This window comes from Hemicordylus capensis, chromosome 2 (genome assembly GCF_027244095.1).
Source record: "Hemicordylus capensis ecotype Gifberg chromosome 2, rHemCap1.1.pri, whole genome shotgun sequence".
Classification (NCBI taxonomy): domain Eukaryota; kingdom Metazoa; phylum Chordata; class Lepidosauria; order Squamata; family Cordylidae; genus Hemicordylus; species Hemicordylus capensis.
The window spans coordinates 315,282,509-315,305,977 of record NC_069658.1 but is presented as its reverse complement, the minus strand read 5'-3'; the positions used below and the strand labels follow the sequence as shown (position 1 = coordinate 315,305,977).

The following is a 23,469-nucleotide window of genomic DNA, read 5'->3' as shown; positions in this document are numbered from 1 at the left end:
CTACGGACGTCCTCTCTCCAGCGAGTCAGAGAGAGGACTAAGCCGGCGCAGGCGCGCAGCTGGCTCCCCTGTTCACAACTCTTCTAGCCCCCGTTAATCTAACGGGCTTAACAGTCACTAGTAACCTATAAGGCCCTAAACGGCTTGGGCCCTGGGTATTTAAGAGAACGTCTTCTTTGTCCTGAACCCCAACGCCCACTGACATCATCAGGAGGTCGGTCTGCAGTTGCCATCAGCTCATCTGGTGGCTACTCAGGGACAGGCCTTCTCCACCTCTGCCCCGAGGCTTTGGAATGCGCTCCCTACTGAAATAAGAGTCTCCTTATCTCTGACAACTTTTAAAAAGTCTTTAAAGATGCATCTGTTCACCCAGGCTTTAAATTAATATTGTTTTAATGGTTTCAATGCTGTTTTAAAATATTATTTTAAATACTGTTAATTGTTTTAATGTTTTAAACTTTTTGGTTTTTGTTTTAACTAATGTTTTACTTTTTCTGTTTTTATTTTGTTTTAAACTGCCCAGAGACATAAGTTTTGGGCGGTATAAAAATGTTAAATAAAAATAATAATAAAAGGAGCAGTATGTGCCTTTTTCAATTTGAATTGAATTTCAGTTCAAGAATTATTGTATAGCAAGAACCTGAGCAGTGCATTTATAGCATTTTCTTCTGCTGTTCTCCTGCCAATTTTTGTCATGGCATCTCCTTTTTCTTTACTTGGTTGTTGCAGTCAAGTTGTTTGAACTTCAAGTGAAATCTAATCACAGCCACAGGTGACAGCTAAAATCTGGAGAAATGCAAAAGCCCCTTCCTGTAAGGAAGGGGGTCCCAACAGGGGGTACTAGTACCCCAAGGGGTACTTGAAGATCTTCCAGGGAGTACTCACAGCCCTCCTGTCTTCACTGCAGTCACACTATTTGTTCCCCTGAGGATTGCCAGCTTGAAAGAGATGCACCCTCAGCGAGGTGTCCACTGTAAAAGGGGACATTGAAGACCCTCCTCCCTTGTTCATGATTGACTGGGTAGATGCTGAAACTCAGCATACCCCTCTCCTCTACCTGATTGACAGACTTTCGGAAATAGCACTGAGTAAAAGTAAAGTGTGCCGTCGAGTCAATGTCTATTCCTGGTGACCACAGAGCCCTGTGGTTTTTCTCTGGTAGAATATAGGAGGGGTTTACCATTGCTATCTCCTATGCAGTATGAGATGATGCCTTTCAGCATCTTCCTATATCACTGCTGTCCGATATAGTTGTTTCCCATAGTCTGGGAAACATACCAGCAGGGATACGAACTGTACTCCCATTGAAATTAATAGGACATGTATGCTTGTCCCATTAGTTTCAGTGGGCATACTCATGAGTGATGTAGTCTAGATGTAAGCCAGTGACTGGAGTAGCTTGTCTCATAATTGTAACACTTAATCTTCTGTGTGTATACACATATCTACCAACCTAAATGCACACTCTCTCTCTTTATGGGGCACCTGAGCTGAAGGTTTGCAACAGAAGAGATAAACTTGTTAAGAGGATGGGAACCCCTGTAATAAGGCATGGATTAAGTTTGGCAGGCTGTGCATTTGATGGGAATAGTATGATTAAGAAATGGGATGCAGCAGAATTCTTTGTGTAGGAAAGCGTTCTCTAATAATAAGACTGTCACTATCTATAATATAGATATCAATGTATATAAACGCTTTTCAGTATTGAGTTTCAAGTTATTTATTATAAGTTAGCCTTGTATGTTTCTCTAATAGATATTTATATTTGGGTATAAGTATTAAATCTTCCAAGACTGACTGTATTTGTATTCTTTTCCCACATTATTTGAATTTATAATTATTAGATTTATATTAGCTTTTAAAAATTTGTTATGTTAGAGAATTATTTTAAACATAGTTTCAAATAAAACATGGTGTAGAGTTGCAACTTTTAGAATAAGTACTGGAGAATTTAGAAGTATTGTATGTTAAGAAAATACATGAATGCACGCAAATGCTTCACTCTTTGTATAATTGAGTGTAATGTGAAGTGAAGTATTTTTAAAATGAAGGAAAAATTAAACTGCAGGTGGTGCTGTATCTCTGTCTACAGTGAAATAATCCTGCTTTTTAGTAGTCCTGTATAACCAAAACACATAGCAGGCCAAGTCAGTTTTGGCAGAAAAACCTATTGAAGCCGGCAAACTTTCACCACCAAGAGCGTACATGTTGGTTGGATTTTCTTCAAAAGATGATGATTGCATAATTTTGGCAATACAATGTAATTACTAATGTGATGTTCCTTGCAGATTCGAGGTTTTTTATCAAGATTTGATAATGTCCTGCCTGTCAGCCTGGCTTTTGACAAATGTACTGCCTGTTCTCCCAAAGTAAGTTTGAACTGATTTTTTAAAAAAATTTTAAATAAAGTGCTTTGCAACATAGAATGATTTTTTAATTCTTTTCTATATACTGGTTTTTGCATACAAGTCTTATAGTATAAGCTTGGGTTCTTAGGGGGGAAAGCTTGTTTAAAATTGTTATTTAGAGATAGTAATACCCAGTACTGAATCTTGTGTTACAGAATAAACCCTTTTGAGGCCAATGTAATGTTAATTATCTGGCTTTCTTTGAATGTTGGGCTGCCAAGAGTCCCATTTGGCAGGCCAAAGAAGTACAAAATGATTGTGTACTGTATGAAATAACCTTGCTGTCACTGTATCAAAAACCTGTTGCCATTATCACAGATGGTTCAGTATTTTTAAGAATATTATGTCTATCCTTTGCCCAGTGATTCCAAGATGGGTGGCTGATCTCCAGTGGGGAATCGGGGGCACACTGGACCATTGTCATAACTTCACCACATCCTACTCAGCTGAGTTGAGTGTCTCTTCCCCATGTCTCAGCTGACATATCATAATCAACTGTGCCCTCCCTCTTGTCCTTTTTATTGAGTGATAGCAACAGTAGCTAATGGAAAAATTACCAGCATTGCCAAGAGTGCTTTCTTACTCCTTTGCAGCAGGGGGGAAATACTGCAGCATGTGTCTTCTCTGGGCTGCACTGGTAATTTATATCAAGCACTCCAAGTCACATGCAGAACTATTTCCAATAATAGCCTTGCCCCTGCCCCCAAGAGGAATGCTTGTGTGGGAAGGAGCTGTGTCATGGTGGTCTTCCACACAAACCTGAGGTTCTTGGAGTGGCACAGGAGAGGCCAAGTGTTAGAGCAACTCTATGCCATTAAGGTACAGATGAACCTCACTATTTATGGTTCCGTGCATCTGCGGTTCCTAGGTGGTTGGAAGTGACCTCCAAGGTCATTTCCGGTTACCATTTTGTTTAATGAAGCCATTTTGTGGCTCTTCTGTTGGGGGAAAAGGATCTTCCCCGTTATTTTTCACGGAAAATTAGCCAAATTGAGTTTTGGGGGTTCATTGCTAGACAGGTGGAGACCCATGGAGCATGGTACAGAACTTTCTTCCCATGATTTTTGCCATGTTTTGGATTCCTCCACCCCAATGCAGAAACCTGACCCCCTGATTCCCATTGCCTCAATGCCTCATTATCCACAGTTTCATTCCCCACAGAAATCTGTGGGAACTGAACCCCTGCAGATAACAAGGCACTCCTGTAATGTCAAAAGGGACCCTGAGTTTGTGTGAAAAAAATATAAATATATATATAGATTTTAAAAAGTTTACACTGCTGAATTCCTAACAAATAATTTTGGTTAATGGTTGATGAAAAAATCTCCTATTACGCTCCTTTAATCTTTAAAAAGTATTTTACAGATATAGATACTTATGTCTAGTGAATCTGTACAACGGGCAGTAAAAAAAATTGTGGTGCAGAGTTTGATCTTCTCAGTGTAATCAGGCTTCACTCAGCTCTTGACAGGTAGTAATTTGTGGTTCACTTTGGGGAATAGCCCTCATTTCCCCCCGAACCTTATTGGACAGCTGTAAGGCAGTCTCAGTCTAAATGGATTTATCCTTATTTCTAGACAAACTGTCTTCTCTGTGATTCTGATCCCTTTCTGCATTTCCTCAGCCTTGTCTTTGCACTCTGTCGCCCCTGCCCCTGCTAATTTCTTGTACTAAATCTTTTTTGTTCTTGATGAACAAAGACCATCTTTTTGATTGCCTGTTATGACTATACTATACACACGTGGACAAATTTGTTGGTACCCTTACAGCTCATTGAAAAAGTGTTTTATGCCTCCTGAAAAGCGATTAAATGAAAAGCAGTTGTCCCATGTTGACCTGCATGCCTTTGATATGACATCAAGTAAAGCAAGGCAAGTGTGAAAAGAGATAAAGTATTGCTTATTCTTCAAAGATATTCTAAAATGGCCTTGACACATTTGTTGGTACCCCTAGAAAAGATCATGAATAATTGGATTAGAGTGATTTTTCAAATTAGCTCTTTTCTTTCGTTAGTATCACACGTCTCCAATCGTACAACCAGTCATTCAGCCTATTGAAATGGAGAAAAGTAGTTACTCTGCTGTTTGGTATCATTGTGTATCCCACAATGAACATGGACCAGAGAAAGCAAAGAAGAGAGTTGTCTGAGTAGATCAGAAAGAAAATTATAGACAAGCATGTTAGAGGCAAAGGCTATAAGACCATCTCCAAGCAGTTTGATGTTCCTTTGACAACAGTTGCAAATATTATTACAACTTCCAAAGAGATACAAGCTGAACTCCAAGGTCAAGGTCCATCAGTGTCTGATCGCACCATCTGTCTTTTTGAGTGACAGTGGGCTCAATGGAAGAAGACCCAGGAGGACTGCACTGCTGAAAGAAAAACATTAAAAAGCCAGACTGGAATTTGCTAAAATGCATATTGACAAGTCACAATGCTTCTGGGAGAATGTCCTTTGGACAGATGAGACAAAACTGGAGCTTTTTGGCAAGTCACATCAGCTCTATGTCCATAGAAAAAATGAAGCTTTCAAAGAAAAGAACACCATACCTACTGTGAAACATGGAAGAGGTTTGGGGCTGCTTTGCTGCATCTGGCATGGGGTACCTTGAGTCTGTGCAGGGAACAATGAAATCTCAAAACTATCAAGACATTCTGGAGCGAAACATACTACCCAGTGTCAGAAAGCTCTGTCTCACTTGCAGGTCATGGATCGTCCAACAGGATAATGACTCAAAACACACAGCTAAAAGCACCCAAGAATGGCTAAGAACAAAACATTGGACTGTTCTGGAGTGGCTTTCTATGAGACCTGATTTGAATCCTATCAAACATCTATGGAACGAATTGAAACGTGGTCTGGAGAAGGCACCCTTCAAAGCTGACACAGCTGGAGCAGTTTGCTCAGGAAGAATGGGCCAAACTACCTGTTGAAAGAAGACTCATTGAGAGCTACAGGAATCGCTTGTTTGCAGTGATTGCGTCTAAAGGTTATGCAACAAAATATTAGGTTAAGGGTCCCATCATTTTTGTCCATGCCATTTCATTTGTGTTACTGTTTGAAATATTCTGTTGTATCAAAACTCTAAAGCAAAGTCTGATTTTTTTGTTAAATGCGGAATAAACAATGATGGGTGCCAATTACTTTTGTCAGTTTCAAGTTACTTCAGAGACAATTGTGGGTTATTTTTTCGTGGAGGGATACCAACACATCTGTCCACATGTGTATAGTGACTGCTGGACTGACATCCAGTTGGACTAGTGGATGTCTCTTTTTCCCTCAACTTTTTTCTCAAAGTCGGGAGACCTTTTCCTTTAGTCCTCAGGAGGTTGTTTCTCTGTTCTTCTTGCTGCCTCTTTATAATTTGGATTCTTTTGTTCCTCTATTCTACCACATTGACCTTCATCTCCAGAAGTTTGTTCCTTCTATGTGGGCCACTGTGTGAAATGGGATGCTGGACTAGATGGGCCTTGGGCCTGATCCTGTTCTCTTCCCTTTTGCAGCTTCACAGTCTGGCAAAATAACTGAAATTTTGCATAAGCAAAAACCTATTTCCAGTGGGATGCATTATGTACATAAAACTTGTGCACTTATCCAAAACACTTCTCAAGTCTTCATTTGACTTCTCATTATATGGGGGGGGGGGGAATTGATGTTTAGCATGAAGTACAGAGGTGTTTTTCCAATTTCATGATATCTATCCAATGACCTGATTTCCTTGTGAAATGTATTGGCAAATGCAGCATTTGGTGGCATAATAGTTAATATAGAACACACATTCACTTATATGAGATCTTCTCCATTCTTGCACAGATTTTTTAAATATGATTTCTTTGGCACTTTCCTAGGGTGGCTTAGTCCATGTTTAGGTAGTTACCTAGAATGAGATATTGCTATGAATGCTGACTGATCTGACTCAGAACTTGGCTTGCATAGAAGTGCAATTAATTTGTGTCAGATTTGTTGCAGGCATTTCTTTTCACTTTCTACACAAAACATGGGCTTTATATATCATTCATATATCTATATCTCAACACACACACACACACGCACACACACACCCTGCAAAGGGGTTTGAGGTAGGGAGTAGATGATTGGCCATATGATGGATTAAAAAATGAGTTTTTCCTTCTAAAAAATAGTCTAGTACCTATCCTTGCTAATGTAACAGATATATTTCACTGGAACTTCAAGAGCCTTATGAGAAACACCTATATTGGGCAGCAGTGATATAGGAAGATATTGAAAGGCATAATCTCATACTGTGTGGGTGATGGCAATGGTAACTGTATTCTACCAAAGACAACACAAGACTCTGTGACCGCCAGGAGTCGATACTGACTCGAAGGCACACTTTACCTTTTACTTACAAGGTGAAGCCTAGGGATGTGCATAAAACCGGTTCTCCCGGTTCGGTTCGGATCTGAACCGGGTCCGAACCGGACCAGGGTGGTTCGGTTTTGGTTTTGCCGAACCACCCCCCCTGTTCGGTTCGGATCCGAACCGGTTTGGATCCGAACCAAACAGGTTCGGATCTCAAAACATAGGTGGTTTGAAAGGGGACCTTGTGTTCTACCTGCCACCCAAATTTCAAGTCGATTGGACCTTCCTCTGATTTTTTACAATTTTTTTTAAAATTTTCAATTTTTGCCCATAACTCCCTATGTGGAGCACTTAGGGGCAAAAAGCTGGGGTGGGTGGTAGCCACCAATGGGTGTCCTCCACCCCAACAATCCCAAGGCAATTGGTTGCTCCTAGTATTATTGGTGAATTTTTGGGAAAAATTTTTTTCCCATTGACTAGAATGGGGGTTTTGGGCTGCCCCAGACCCGGCTCTGTGGGGCAGCATCACCACCAAAGTGGGTCCGGGGCCATGGCAAAAATGGCCTCAGTCCTTCCCAGCAATCCCCGGAGAGATAGGAGTGATGGTTTTTTTAATTAAGATTTTCTAAGGCATTAATTAATATCTAATTGGAAAGAATAGAATGTGTGTCACTGGGTGAAAGGTGATAAAAAGCCACATAGAGAGACAGTTATTCATTTAATGCCTTAGGAAATCCTAATAAAAAAACCATCACTCCTATCTCTCCGGGGATTGCCGGGAGGGACTGAGGCCATTTTTGCCATGGCCCCAGACCCACTTTGGGGGTGCTGCCACCCCACAGAGGCGGGTCCGGGGCTGCCCCCCAAAAACCCCCAATCTAGCCAATGGGATTTTTTCTCTTCTTTTCAAGAAATCCACCAACAATGCTAGGGGCACCCATCAATTGCCACCCCAGCCTTTTTGCCCCTCTCTCTGGGCGCCCTAACACTTAACACCTAGTACCTACCACCTACCCAAGCAAGATGACACTCAGAGAGACAACACACGAACTCTCTGATCTAACAAAAAGGCCGCTGCTGCTGCTGCCTGCCAGCAGTGGAGCAGCACACTAAGCACACACACAGAGAAGAAGCAGGAGGCGGAGTGTGGATTCTATGATAGCATATTAGAGTGGATTGATGGTGTCTCATTGAAAATCTCATTTGCTATCATAGAATCCACACTCAATACCTCAGAAACAAGAGAACCCTGTACCCATGGGGGTGCCCCTACCAGAGATCCCTGTACCCCATGGGTTAGAAACCCATGGGGGTGGTTGGCACCCTATGTGCACTACACCACCACTTGCTCTGGGCCACCCCAGCACCCCCATGTGCACTTATAGGGCTGCTGAAAGCTCCATTATAACTTATTATGAGGAAAAACCTTAAAGACGCGTAAACTTCAAAAATCACTTAAAAATCACCTCTTTGCCCAATTCCTTTCAAATAATTCTGATAGCTTCCTTGCCCACCCTAGGAACTACCACCCACCACACTGCACTCTATGACACCCCTTTCCCCCCGACGTGAAGCTATACATTTGCTGCAATCCTAATTATTCTCTATGAGGAATTCAAAAACACTTAACAATTCACCAATAATCAGAGGAGTGTCCAATTGCCTTGAGATTTTTTGGGTGGTAGGCACCCATGCCTGTCTACCACCCACCCTGCTTTTGTGCTCCTAGGTCCTCCACAACAGGGGATATGGACTGGTTCGGGTCCCATTATACTCAATGAGAAAAATAATTAAAAATATTTCAAATATTCATAAAAAATCATAGGGGTGTCTGATTGCTTCAGGGTTTGCATGGTTGTTGGCACCCATGAGTGCTCCACAATAAGAAATAATGGCCTGGTTCGGGTCCCATTATATCCTATGAGAGAAAAATAAAAATATTTTTCAAAAATTCATAAAAAATCGTACAAGTGTCCAATTGCTTTGGGGTTTGGGTGACAGGTACCCCTGGGTGCCAGCTACCATATGACCAATTTTCAGCTTTCTGAACCGATCCGAACCGGTCCGAACCGGTTCGAAACGAACCACCCCCAGTTTGGTTCGGATTCGAACCGAACTGGGGGTGGTTCGGTTCGATCCGAACCTCCGAACCGGAACCGGTTCGGACCCGAACCGGTTCGCACATCCCTAGTGAAGCCACCTAATGGCTCAGCAGGGAAATGACTTGCCTAGGGAGCAAGAGGTTGCTGGTTCGAATCCCAGCTGGTATGTTTCCTAGACTATGGGAAACAGCTATATTGAGCAGCAGCGATATAGGAAGATTCTGAAAGACATCATCTCATACTTTGTGGGAGGAGGCAATAATAAATCCCTCCTGTATCACCAGGAGTCGACACCGACTCGGCAGCACACTTTACCTTTACTTAAAAGGTGGGTAATAAAGTTGATTCAAGAAATACGCTGCAGACTAGCACTTGGTAGGGTTGCAGTGAAGGCCTTGGAAAGGATATTTAGATGCTGTGACGCATCTACACCTACAAAGATTAGAATCATTTGGACCATGGTTTTCCCTGTGACATTCTATGGATGTGAAAGCTGGACTTTGAAGAAGCAAGATAGAAAAAGCATTGATGCTTTTGAACTTTGTTGCTGGAGAAGACTTTTGAGGATGCCATGGACAGCCAGGAAAACAAACAAATGGATCATAGAACAAATCAATCCAGAATTTTCACTCAAGGCACAAATGACCAGGCTCCAACTATCATACTTCGGACACATTATGTGAAGACTCAGCTCCCTTGAGAAGTCTATAGAAAGATACTCTCTTCAATTTATTGAAGGAATAGTTGAGGAAATGTTGAGGAAAGTTGAAGGAAAGAGTAGAGGAGCACAACCAGCCGCAAGGTGGATGGACTGGATTACGACAGCAATGAATGCACCAATGAATGCACAACTTAAAGGCCAAGTTGAAGACAGATCATCATGGAGCGAATCTATCTATGTGGTCGCTAAGAGTCGACACCGACTTGATGGCACTTAATCAATAAAGTTGATCATGTTTTGAAAGATACTCTCTTCAATTTATCCTTGAAAAGTCACAATAATGTGGGTCTCCTTTCCTTATTTTCTTCCCTCCTTGCAGTTGCTTTTTGAATTTTAAGTGTGTTTTAAGAAAGGCTTGGAGCAAATGACCCTTGATATTTTATTGTTCAAATCCCTTGTGGCATATTATCCAAGAGTATGAGGTGTGAGCCAAGACACCCCTGGTTCACATCTCTATGAATTAATTTACTGCATATTCTTAGGCCAGCCTCTGTTGTCTCAGCCCCTCATCCCATCTGCTATGTATGAGTAATGATCCTAATCTAGTTTACTGGATTGTTTTATGGGTTACTGATATCACATTACTGGATGTGAAGTGCTTTGCAGACCCAAAACATGCTATAGAAATGCTAAGTATTATATTGATTTTCATTTCAATGCCTCTGCCCAAAAGGGGGAAGTAAAGGACTAGTGGAGTCTCTTCCCTGATACAAGTATTTTTTTTTTTTTAAAAACAACAACAACAAAATGGGGAGTAGGATGTGTTAGGAAATGATTTCCTCATTGTGGTCATTTTAAAAGAGCTCTGTTTTACATAAACAGGTTTGATGTTATGATGAAATCTGACTTGGGTTTCAACAGCTGTGCTGTTCCCATAGCGATCACTTTTCATATGATGAGAATATTAAATTACTCTTGTGCTGAAAAGGTTGTTTCAAGGGTACATGTATTTCCTTACAGTAGAAACATAACATTTGTTTACATACTTTTTAGTATAAAAATATGCTTTGTTATCTTGTAACATCTAGATTTCTGATGCTAACGACACATCCAATTCCATGCTTCTGTCCCCCTTAGTGCCTTAACTTGCCACAATTTCAACATCAGCATCTCCTATGTTCTGATCTAAGTTTCTTGGTCCTTGCAGCTACTCAAGCAACTTTAAAGAAGAAACATCTTTGATGCAACCACCAATTTTCTTTCATCTTACATTCATTTTAAAACTTAAATATGGAGCTAAAGAAGTACACAGGACCTGTAAAAATATCTCCAATTCCAGGAATTCTTCATTTTTCTAGTTTTGGAATGTGTCGCTCATCACTGCCTGAAAGACAACTAGACATTAAAGTTTCAAATCACCTTTAAGGCAGATGGATTCCAAACCAGTTATGTTATATAGATTTTCTGCTCTTTGAGGGAAGCTGCTGAAGAATGTTGGGATGGCTCCTGTAAGAAAACATGGCCGCTCTAGGCTGCAAGCATCTCTCACTGGGTTGAGCTTAAAACCTCCTATTTTTACACCATTTCTCCAGACTTTGCCTAGAAATATAGTTACTTGACAGGATCAACCTTCCTTTTTAAATCCAGAAGCTTTTAGCAGAGATAATTAAAGACCACTCCTGTTGCTTCTATGCTTAAGTACAGCTCTGTACTTCATTGGCTCATCGGCACAGCAACAACAAAGACAGCACAGACTGATCTGAAATCCCTTTCTCAAACTTATCTTTCTTTGTCTTGTATTTTGTTGTTGACTAGCAGGAGTGGAGCTGAATAGTCCCTTGGGTTTGATTCCCCCCCCCTCCCAGTTAACCCAGTGGTGATGCCTCAATGCTCCCTTATTACAAAGAGACTTATGCAAGGCATTTGTAGAAGGGAATGTATCATGAGCCCTTAATACAGTTTTTTTTAATCATCATTGTTGGCAAAGTCCAAAGGAACACAAATAATACACATTCATAAATAGTCAATCTTCATGCTCATGGACCACTACGTAGCACAGCTCTCCAACTATTTCTTCTTTTTGCCCTCCCGTAGCTCTAACATTCCATGATAGCCCTTCTTTAAAATCTCCCCTTGCCCCATGATAACACTGCATCCAACAGAAATTTTCCTCTGCTTCCGCTTCTGTAACCACAGCTCTCCCTTTCCATGTCCTTTCAGTCAGTCTCCCCTTTGGTCAGCTATACAGTTACTGTTAGGTTGCCTTTCTTCCACCTTCTAAAAACACTTTTCTTTTTTGCCTTTTTGCTCCTACTGTCCTACTGTTTAATCCCAGATCACTAATTTATACTTATCCTGTCATTCCATTGCTTCAGCCCTGCTTCTGGTTCCTTTCAGTATCTCTCACCTTCAGGGAAGGCTCCCCACTAGGGGCAATTGGGTCTTTACCCTCTCATCATCCAAGCATCCCCCACACTCACCCATCCCATACCTTTTGCTTTGCTGAAGCAGTGGACATTTTTGTGCCTTCCACCACGCTACAGGACATTGTTCTCTCTGGCCCTCTTCTCCTGTGCTCGGCATCTCTCCAGGTTTCCCCTTTTTAAAAAAAATAACTTTGCTTCCCCCCACAGTGTAAAGTTGCTAGTGCAGGGCATGTTTCTGTAATGCTCTGTACTGCTACAAAGCCTCACTCTCTGATTGATAAGATGTGTGCACAAAAGCCAATTGGATTATGCAGTTTAGTTTTATAGTAGCATATCTTTCACAAGTTACAGCCCAATCTTGTTTTAGAAAAGTAACTGCTCTGTCTCTAGTTACTCACAAGGACCAGTGCTGTGGGAGAGGGAAAGACTGCTACCTTATGCATACTTACATGGGAGTAATCCTGTTGAAAATAATAGGACTGACATTTGTGTAAACATGCAAGGATTGGGATAGCTCCAAGCTTCTTGCTGTGTGTGTGTGAGGTCATTCACACAATCAAAAACTGTGTTCTACCCAGGTTTGGGAGCTGTGTGTGCTCCCAATTTTCGGTTGTGTGGAAGCAAGGTAGAAGGAAAACCTGGGTAGAAGTGGTTGTGTGGAAGCAAGCATGGAGGAAAAGCTACCTAGGCTTTCCTCTTACCTTCCATGCATTCACTTCTACCCAGGCTTTCTTTCTACCTTGTTTCCGCACAACCGAGAATTGGGAGCTCCCAAACCTGGGTGTGTGTGTGCTAGAGAGAGAGAAAGCACAAGGAGATGCAGAGGGAATGGAGGGGAGGAATGTGTGCACGTGAGAGAGGAAAAACCAGACAGACAATGCAGTTTGTCTTCATGTCTGTCTGCTCTCTTCCCCCTCAACATTCCTGACAGATTTTGGTGCCCTCAAAACTTTTTTTAGAAATGATAGAAAAAGGATAGGAAACCTGCTGCAACTTATTGTCCCTGCTAGCTGGGCAAAGAGGCACCTTTTACCGTGGTGATTCTCTTTTATTTAGCAGGGGGAGAGTAACTGGCCCTCTCCACCCCCAGCACAGTACCTCCAGTGATGGTTGCTGGTGTCTATTTTATGTTTCTTTTAGAATGTGAGCCCTTTGGGGACAGGGTTCCATCTTATTTGTTTGCTATTTCTCTGTGTAAACCGCTCTGAGCCATTTTTGGAAGGGCGGTATAGAAATCGAATTAATAATCAGAAAAATCAGAATAGAAGAAAGACAAGAAAGAACAAGTAAAGAATCAAGCAGAAAAATGGGGAAATAAGCCACTGCATGGTCAATATTTGCACAATATAAGTGGAAAATCAAAGATCACCAAGACCTGGCAATGGCTTAAGAATGGCAACTTGAAGAAAGAAACAGAGGTTTTAATACTGGCTGCACAAGAACAGGCACTAAGAACAAATGCAATAAGAACAAAAGTCGAAAAATCAACCACAGACAGCAAGTGCCGCCTTTGTAAAGAAGCAGATGAAACAGTGGACCACCTAATCAGCTGTAGTAAAAAGATTGTACAGACTGACTACCAACAAAGGCATAACAAGGTAGCAGGGATGATACAATGGAACATCTGCAAAAAAATACAAGCTACCTGTAGCCAAAAATTAGTGGGACCATACAACTGAAAAAGTTGAAGAAAATGAAGATGCAAAAATATTATGGGACTTTTGACTACAAACAGACAAACATCTGCCACACAATGCACCAGTTATATCTGTAGTCGATAAGAAAGAAAAACAAGTTAAAATAATCGACATAGCAATACCAGGGGATAGCAGAATAGAAGAAAAAGAAATAGAAAAAAATCACAAAATACAAAGATCTACAAATTGAAATTGAAAGGCTGTGGCAGAAGAAGACCCAAATAATCCCAGTGGTAATTGGCGCCCTGGGTGCAGTTCCAAAACAACTTGAAGATCACCTCAACACCATAGGGGCCACAGAAATCACCATCGGCCAATTACAAAAAGCAACATTACTGAGAACAGCCTTTGTTCTGCGACGATATCTATAACAGCAGCAACAACACTGACAATAAAATTCTGGCATCCCAGGTCCTTGGGAAGGACTCGATGTCTGGATAAAACAAACCAGTCAATAACACCTGTCAGACTGTGTCGTCAACAACAACAACACTCCTCTTCACCCTGGAATTGGAGTGGAGAAGATGAGCAGTGGGGGAAGGGGAGCCAGCAGAGACTGTTGGTGGTGGGGGAGCTGCTGTTTGTTTGCTTTTATCCTTTCCTCTCTTGCCCTGATAAGATTTTCCCCTTTTCTAAGGAGGGTGGAATGGATCTTTCTCAGCCTTGTCCCCTTCTTTCCCTGTGGAGCTGTGGCAGCTGTGCCTCATCTTTGTATGTAAATGTGAAGGGTCTCAATGTGTGTTTATCTTTTCTGTATCTGTGTGCTGTTTCTGTAAAAGAGAAGTTAGTTGCAGTCCTAAGCACACTTACTTGAGAGTAAGACTCGGACTCCATTGTATAGGCTTGTGTTGTAATAGCGGTACACATGGATCTTCCTGGTTCCCCCTACCATTAACTGCCCTGCCCTCCCCCTCACTAGCCACAATGGGCAGCAGTCACCACTACTCAGCTCCCCCATTAGGCATTATTTCTGCTACGATAGTGGCAAATGGTTAGTGGTGCTTGGTAATAGGTGAGAGGTAGCTGGCTTCAAGACTTCAGCTGGGGGCTGGGAGGATTAGCACTTCAACAGCTCATGTACCTTCTGTAGGAAGCTGGAAGTATCTGGGAAAACTCTGAAAGACAGCATCAAGATGTGAGGGAGCTCATTCCAAGCAAGCCTGCCCTTTTTGTAACTGGGACCAATGGTTGAGAAGTAAGGAATGGGCCAAGGGCTTGCCAGGAGCAGGGCAGCCTAGGATTACATATTGACCCTTAACCATGGGAGGAAACGAGCCTCTCTCAAACAATGGTTAAGAGAAACAAGCCAAGATACATGATTATCTGCAGCCCTGTTCTTAGTTTACCTCGTAAATTGTAAATTTAACTGAGGTTCTGCATCAACCAACCCTCAGTTTCATCTTTTCAGGCCATTTCTGAGAGGGATTTTAAGCTTCCCTAATTTGAGGTACTTCTCATAGAGAGTATATGATCAAAATCTAAATGCAAAGTAACAGTGGACTCGGGCCATCTAATAACATGCTTCTGTATTCCTCTAAAATGGAGCAGGAACTTTCTTTATGGGCTTCTATACATCATTTTTACTTGCATGGTGGTGACTCCAGATCTGAGACTGTCAGGCAATAGACACGTTCCCTGGTCTTGTGGGAAATGGTAGTCAAGAGAGGGGAGGATGTGAGTGTTGGACTGGGAGCAGCTTTTAAGGGCTTGAGTAGCCATACCAGGGAGGATTCCCTCAGAGTTTGGAAGCTGAGGTGCAGAGGAGAAAAAGGAAAGTTGATTGCTCTTTAACCCCCTTCTCTCTGTGGAGGGGAGCACTGGGCCAAGAATTCTGGACTCCCTACTGACTCTTGCCACAACTCTCCCACACTTCCAATGAATCTTTCAATTTCATTCTTTAAGTAGGAATTTCAAACTTGAGAACACTTAGACCCTCTAAAAGCAATCTTTTAGTGGGAAATGGTAGGGTAAAAAAGAAAATGGGTCGGTTCCAATGACGTGGAGCCCTTAATTTTTCTACCCACCAGGAAATTGCATTGTTCAGTGTGATGCCGTGAGAAGCAGAACTGCTAAACAGAATATTTCTTTTTGGTAGAAGAGTAACACATTTCTGCCCTACATAGCTTTAAAAAAAAGATACTAGCAATTTATTTTAACTTCTGAGGGTTTTAAAAGCTTTCAGATACATGAATTAGTCATTTTATGTTGTTGGCAAGTGTACAGAGATGGAGATTGCAAAAGTTAAAACTTGGGATTGAGAGTTTGGCTCCTGTTGCTTTCCTTTCTATGTTTCCACATTTTTAATTTGAAAGCTGTTTGTCACTGAGGGCTTTCTTATGAGATCTTTGAAGGAAAAAATCCCAATTCTTTCCCCTCTGTTCTTTTAACATAACAAATCCTCTGATAAACCGTTTTCTGGCTTAATATTACATTTGCATCCTCATGTTAGAAACATATCTAATTCTCTTTAATTAAACAGGAAATTTTTCATTTTCAGGCTTTGGAAACTTTCAGACTTTTAGGGAAAAGTGACTAGTGCTATTGCCTTAAGTCTCTCTCTTTCAGCTAAAGACTGTTATAACTTGTGAATTTTGATATAAATATTGCAAGTGATTATACTGTCGTGCTATGACGACAAGAAAATAAGCATCTCCTGAGGGTATTAAATTTTTGGGATAGCAACTCACTCATCCTATATTAGACAAGAGAATTACCTATAGGAGATTAAATCTTTAGTCTGTGAATATCAAAGAACATCTAACAACCCAATGTGCATATCTTTGATGGTAGAGGGAATGACTTCCACTGTATAATTAAGGATGAGTCTTGCGCAAGGGCATTGGAGCCAGTCCATGCTGCTGTTTTGTCATGTGTGATAAGAAGCTGCTAGGATAACATGAGAGTTATCCTAAGTTTAGTCATGTCCCTATATTAGCCCACATGTTCCGCCACATGTCATGGGTAGTTCTGAGATGCCTACACTGCTGCAGACACTGAAGGAACCACTGGCAATCTTGCAAATGCTTAAGGTAGTGTGTCCACACTTCAGGAGTGCTACTTAGATTATTTCCAGTTTAAATATTCCACTGTGTATTATCTCTTTCTCTCTCTCTTTCTCTATGACAATATTCACATGTTGTGCCATATCACTTCAACCAAAAGTGCTGTAGAGTTGTTGTAACATTATGGAATTGGCTCATGAAGCTGGTGTGACACCACAAATCATGTGCCAGCCTTGCAGGAGATCATTGCAATTGATCTTCCATATGTAAGTGATTGGGCTCAGATCCTGTACATGCATACTCAGCAATATGTTTAAGTGAAACGTATGGGACTTAATTTCATATATGAAATTGCTTGGAATGGCTGTACACCTAATTAAAAGAAACAGAAGTATTCTTATTCATTTTTAAGATTTCATTTTTTAGGTGAAGATCATTTGAATGTGGACTTTGAAGGCCACCAGTAGTGCCTGATATTCAAATCAACATTTTAAAAGTCTGCTTTCCTTAATTCAATATGGCAATGGCTTTGATAGCTCTGTTAGATATTTATACAATATCTGTTCTTATAAAATGTTCTTCATTTAGAATAATTTTAAGAGCGTATAACTGGAGTAGCTCTTGGTTACTAAACAATCAATTAATTAGGTTGCACATGAGACAGGCTACCTTGGTGATTGCTCTGAGGCTATAGAACTTGCTATCAGACAAAATCTACATGGCTCCCTCACCCCCAGTATTTCAAAGGAGATTGGGAGTGCTGCTTTTATTCAAGCCCTTGGGTAATGAGTAGCCCTCTGATTTTTCCTTTAGTTAGTTGTAGCTGTGCCTGTTTGGAGTGTGTTTTGAATTAAATTATATTTTTAATCTGTTGTTTACTGCCCTGGGGTCCCAGGATGAAGGCTGGTATATAAATGCAAATAATAAATCATTAGTTTGTTTACTTTGTTTTGGCTGCTACATCATATGACTCTATCCCTAGTTCTTTGGAAACTGTGGTAAATATAGTTATGCAACCCCTGTTTTACCTGTTGAGAGGCAACTCTAGATATGTTGAAATCCCAGATTACTAGATTAGTAATTGGATATTTCTGTATCTATAAAATGGAGATATTCCCTGCTTCCATTTTAAATACCAAATACATTTTGAAATACATACATACATTCATTCCAGATTGGATATTTCTTTTAAAAGATTTTTTAAAAGTGCCAAGTACTTCTTAAAAACAAAAAGGTAATTTTAAAATAAACTCACAATATCTGAGCAAGGACAAAACTAAAAGGTGGAAATGCATGCTCCATGGATGATGATCAGCTCCCTCTATCTTTGGTGGTCTCCAGACTGGTGCTCTGCCAGTGCAGCGCTCTTTCCTGTTTCTGCCAATTTCATTTAATTCTCCCCCAGCCCCCGGAGCCTCTCATGCTGTGCATGGTGGACAGTTCTGTTTCCAGTGACCTAAGGGTGGCACACTAGGGAAGCCAGACATCTGTCTGAATTGTGCTTTTGCCTTCCTTTGGAGAAAGACAAAAAAAAAAATTCACCAGTAGTCAATGACAACTGAAATTCACAAGTGGTTGCTCTGATAAGGTTGTGGCAGTGTGTCAGCCCTAGGACAAGGCAACATATTGGTGCAGTGGGTCAGGACTAGGTCTGGCTTAATCCACTGCATTGATCCTCTTTTGCCAGATGGGCGTGGGGGGTGGCTGGTCTAATATTTAAGGACATGGACTCTAAATTGGACCAAAAAGCTTCTAGGCTCTGGTGCTAATCTGATATGCCAGGACTAAAGACCCTGGAGTTTGCTGTATCCCTCAGTTTGAATAGTTTTGGCTGTGGGAAGGGCTGTCAGAAGGGTTGAGGGCAGAGTTCTGCTCATTCAGTGGGGCTGAAAGCCCATTGTACACCCTGAAAATCTGCTGCTGAGGGATCCTCTGGAATAGCATGGGGTGGGGTAAAGGGCACTATAGTGGGAAGAGCAAACTGGTGGAATTTGGGGGCCAGTTTTGCTGGAGCTGAAGTGCCATTATGCTCTGTACAATGCACCTTTTGGATCTAACCCAATGTGTACCGAGAGTTGTAAGAATTCCTTAGATTGTTATGATCTTGGTTTCCTGCTTTGTCATTTCTCTACAGAATTTCTTTCAGATAATTTTGGAATTGTTTAAAAGTTTTATAAGAATGAAAATTAACTGCTTCCCAAACCCTCTAAAACAAACATATAAAATAAGAGAACTGGAATAATTGGATATACACCAAATGCATATGTATTATGTGATGACACTAATCCCCCAAGTACTGCCAAAGTTGAGAACTCTTTCTCTCAGATTGAGAGTTCTGTAGTGATTCTTTTTCAGAATTTGCAAAGTCAGGTTTTTAATCATATTGAGTGCTATACATATTCTTAGAAATAGTTTCATTTTGTAAACTTTATTAGAATTATGCAATCGGGAGCCAGTGTGGTGTAGTGCTTAGAGTGCTGGACTAGGACCAGGGAGACCTGAGTTCAAATCCCCATTCAGCCATGAAATTAACTGAGTGGCTCTGGGCCAGTCACTTCTCTCTCAGCCTAACCTACTTCACAGGGTTATTGTGAATCAGAAACTCAAGTATGTAGTACACTGCTCTGGGCTCCTTGGAGGAAGAGCAGGATATAAATGTGGTGATGATGATGATGAGGAGGAGGAGGAGGAGGGGGGGGGGAAGCAAAAAAAAAAAAAGCAAAAAATAACTGAGCACATGAACCAAACAACCACCAGGGTTCGACTTCCAGCTTTGAAAACAGTTGCCAAAAAACAACTTGCTCAGGTATTAAAAGATGTCAATACTGCAATTGCAGAAATAACAACCAATAATTTGCAAGAAACAAACCAACTAATGTACAGTGACAGTGCAGCAACAATAACAACACAAGAGCTCGGATATAAGATCAATGGACCTGTAAAAAAAGAAAGTAGTACATCACCTAAATGGAAGATTTGATTAGAAAATAAAATCTCCAGGCTTAGATCAGATGCTAGTAAATTGAAAGATATGAAAGACAAGAAGCTGAAGAATGAAAACACCAAACAGTATCTGATCCAAAAACACCACCTAGATTCAAGGAAAATTAGAGAAGTCCTGGAAATAATAAAGCAGCAAATAACAGCAGTGTCAAAGAAGATGAGCAGATATGAAGCCAGAACTACACAACACAGGCAGAATCTCCAATTCCAGTTGAATCAGAGACGTTTCTACCAAAGCATAGAAGGAGAAACTGCAAGACACATAGAAACACCAAATAAAGAAGAAACAGTGCAATTCTGGGGGAAATTATGGGACAATCCAATAGATTATAATAAAAAAGCAGGCTGGATGAAAGAGGTCAAAAAATGTAACCAACAAATGCAAGATCTAATAATAACACCAGAATTAATAAGTGAAAGAGCAAAGAAAATTAAAAATTGGACTGCTCCAGGCGACGATGAACTGCATGGCTTTTGGCTTAAACACCTAACAAGCCTTCATAAACAACTATCAAAACAGTTCAATCACATTATGAAAGGCGGTGATATTGAACAATGGCTAACAACTGGGAAATCTCATCATGAAAGACCCAGCAAAAGGTGCAGTTCCAAGTAATTATAGACCAATAACCTGCCTGCCAACCATGTTCAAATTATTAACTGGAATAATAGCAGATGAAGTGATGCAACACTTATTAACTAACAAACAGCTTCCAGTTGAACAGAAAGGAAATTGCCCGAACACCAGAGGCACAAAAGACCAGCTGCTGATTGACAAAATGATTTTAGAAAATTGCAAGAGAAGAAAAACCAATCTAAGTGTTGCATGGATTGACTACAAGAAAGCCTTTGATTCATTGCCTTACACATGTATACTAAAATGTTTAGAAACAACTGGTGTCAGCAAAAACATTCACATATTTATAAAAAAAGCAAAAAAACTCACTGTCCCCTCTGTTGTTTGTAATCGCCATGACCCCACTTTCACAAATATTCAACAAAACAGGCCTCAGATACCAAACATCTAAAACATCAAGTCAAATCAACCATCTGCTGTACATGGACGATCTGAAGTTATATGGAAAGTCCCAGTCAGAAATTGAATCACTGCTAAACACTGTCCGTATATTCAGTGGCGATATAGCAATGGAGTTTGGACTAGACAAGTGTGCTGCATTAATCATGAAAAGAGGAAAAATAAGAAAAACAGAAGGAATAGAACTGCCCAATGGAAGCACGATCAAGAACCTGGAAGAGAAAGAACCTTACAAATACTTGGGCATTCTCCAGGCTGATAACATTGCACACACTGAAGTTAAAAGAAAAATTGGATGTGAATACATCAGGAGTGTTAGAAAAATCCTCAAGTCCAAACTCAATGGCGGGAACACCATACAAGCCATAAACACCTGGGCTATACCTATTATCAGATACACTACAGGAATAATAGACTGGACCCAGGCAGAGCTAGAGACGCTATATCGTAAGACCAGGAAAATAATGACCATCAATCATGCTCTGCACCCCCGCAGTGATGTCGATAGGCTATTCCTCCCTCGCAGCTCAGGTGGAAGAGGAATGCTGCAAGTCCATCAAACAGTAGAGGAGGAGAAAAGAGGCCTTGAAGAATATATAATGGGCAGTGAAGAAGATGCACTTCAAATGGTCAAGAACAAGAAACTATTCAACACCAATGAAACAAAGCAGGCTTACAAGAAAGAACAAGTCAAGAACCGAGCAGAAAAATGGAGAAATAAGCCCCTGCATGGTCAATATTTACACAATATAAGTGGAAAATCAGACATCACCAAGACCTGGCAATGGCTTAAGAATGGCAACTTGAAGAAAGAAACAGAGGGTTTAATACTGGCTGCACAAGAACAGGCACTAAGAACAAATGCAATAAGAGCAAAAATCAACCACAAACAGCAAGTGCCGCCTTTGTAAAGAAGCAGATGAAACCGTGGACCACCTAATCAGCTGTAGTAAAAAGATTGTACAGACTGACTACAAACAAAGGCATGACAAGGTAGCAGGGATGATACACTGGAACATCTGCGAAAAATACAAGCTACCTGTAGCCAAACATTGGTGGGACCATAAAATTGAAAAAGTAGAAAATTTAGATGTAAACATATTATGGGACTTCCGACTACAAACAGACAAACATCTGCCACACAATACACCAGATATCACTGTAGTCGAGAAGAAAGAAAAACAAGTCAAAATAATAGACATAGCAATACCAGGGTATAGCAGAATAAAAGAAAAAGAAATAGGAAAAATCACCAAATACAAAGATCTACAAATTGAAATTGAAAGGCTGTGGCAGAAAAAGACCAAAAGAATCCCAGTGGTCATTGGCGCCCTGGGTGCAGTTCCAAAAGACCTTGAAGAGCACCTCAACACCATAGGGGCCACAGAAATCACCATCAGCCAATTACAAAAAACAGCTTTACTGGGAACAGCCTATATTCTGCGACGATATCTATAACAATTGACAATAAAATTCTGGCGTCCTTGGGAAGGACTCTATGTCTGGATAAAACAAACCAGTCAATAACACCTGTCTGACTGTGTAAACAAGAAATAATAATAATAATAGTTGAGCTTCGGACCTAGTTTTATTGATCTTGGGTTTAGAGCTCATCCTGTGCTAAATTAATGAAGCAAAACCCAGAATTTTCCTGTAATTCAGTGATACTCCCCCATCTTTTCCTCTGAATGCTTTTCAAGGACAGCCTCACATAAAGTACATTAGAATATCTAACTGTGGTGTGGGTAAAATAGTGTGTGCCGTTGAGTCGGTGTTGACTCCTGGTAGAGTATGCATTACTGTGGTAAAGTTTGCCACCTTGAGAAAGGGCACAGCTGCCCAAAGACTCTCCTGGCCACACTGGCTACCTAAAGGAACAATATCAGATATAGGAGAGTCTCAAGCTCTATAATTGATCGTTTAGTGTAGAGCAGGTTGTATCCCCGCATCCTGATTAGCTTTCCTACTAACCAACAGTATCTCAGTCTAATCAGGATTCAGTTTCAACTTAACCTACATTCTGTCCATCAGTGCCTCCAGTCTTCTGTTCAGCATACTCTCCAATTCCCTGGGATCAGAATCGGTATGACATAGAGGTGGGTGAAATCTGCATATTGATGAAACTGTAGTCCAAATCTTTAGGCATCCTCCTCCTGCACCCTCCCACCACAACAGCTTCATTTTGATGTCAAACAGCATAGGGGATAAAACGGAATCATGTGGGACTCCAGTGGCCATGGGGGACAAGCAGCAATCCCGCAGCAACAACTCTCAGTATGAACATGAGGAAAACTTCAAATGTAATCAGTGAGATCACTTATAATGGTGTACAACTTAAGTGTCAGCCCTCTGCCTTCAAAGAACTGGACTTTGGAAGTGACTTATATTTAGAGACCCAGCTTCTCAAAAGGACTGGTTCAAACCAAGTCTTCCCTGTGTTCCTATTCAGTTGGGAGAAGCATTTATGCTGATATTTCATCATTAAGAACTTGAACCTTGCACATAACAGGGAGCAGCTTTATCCATTCTTAAGCTTCCTTTGTGTGAATAATACATTGGGGAAAAGATTGATATTTGTGAAAGTACAACTTAGTTAAGAGATTTGAAACATGGAAAAAAGCATTGCACCTTTGTGTGTTTGTTCATTTAGTTGTCCTAATTGAAATATCTTGTGTACACACTTTGTATTTTTATTACAAATAATTTTAATTATATTTATTTTGTATAATAAAGCATTCATATTTTCTGGTACTTTTGTTTTGGTTGGCTTTCAATTTTGATTTCCTGTGTTTCCCTTTTGCATTCCATTT

At 40.7% G+C, this 23,469-nt stretch overlaps 1 protein-coding gene across 4 annotated transcripts in view; it reads left to right on the top strand.

Annotated features, from left to right (window-relative positions):
• Positions 1 to 23,469, top strand: part of ATG7 (autophagy related 7) — a 145,018-nt gene that overhangs the window by 46,323 nt on the left and 75,226 nt on the right. For all 4 annotated transcript variants that reach the window (XM_053297918.1, XM_053297916.1, XM_053297919.1 and 1 more), the window contains one exon: positions 2,289 to 2,369. In XM_053297918.1, coding sequence (XP_053153893.1) covers positions 2,289 to 2,369 — 81 coding nt within the window. The remainder of the gene's footprint in view (positions 1 to 2,288; positions 2,370 to 23,469) is intronic.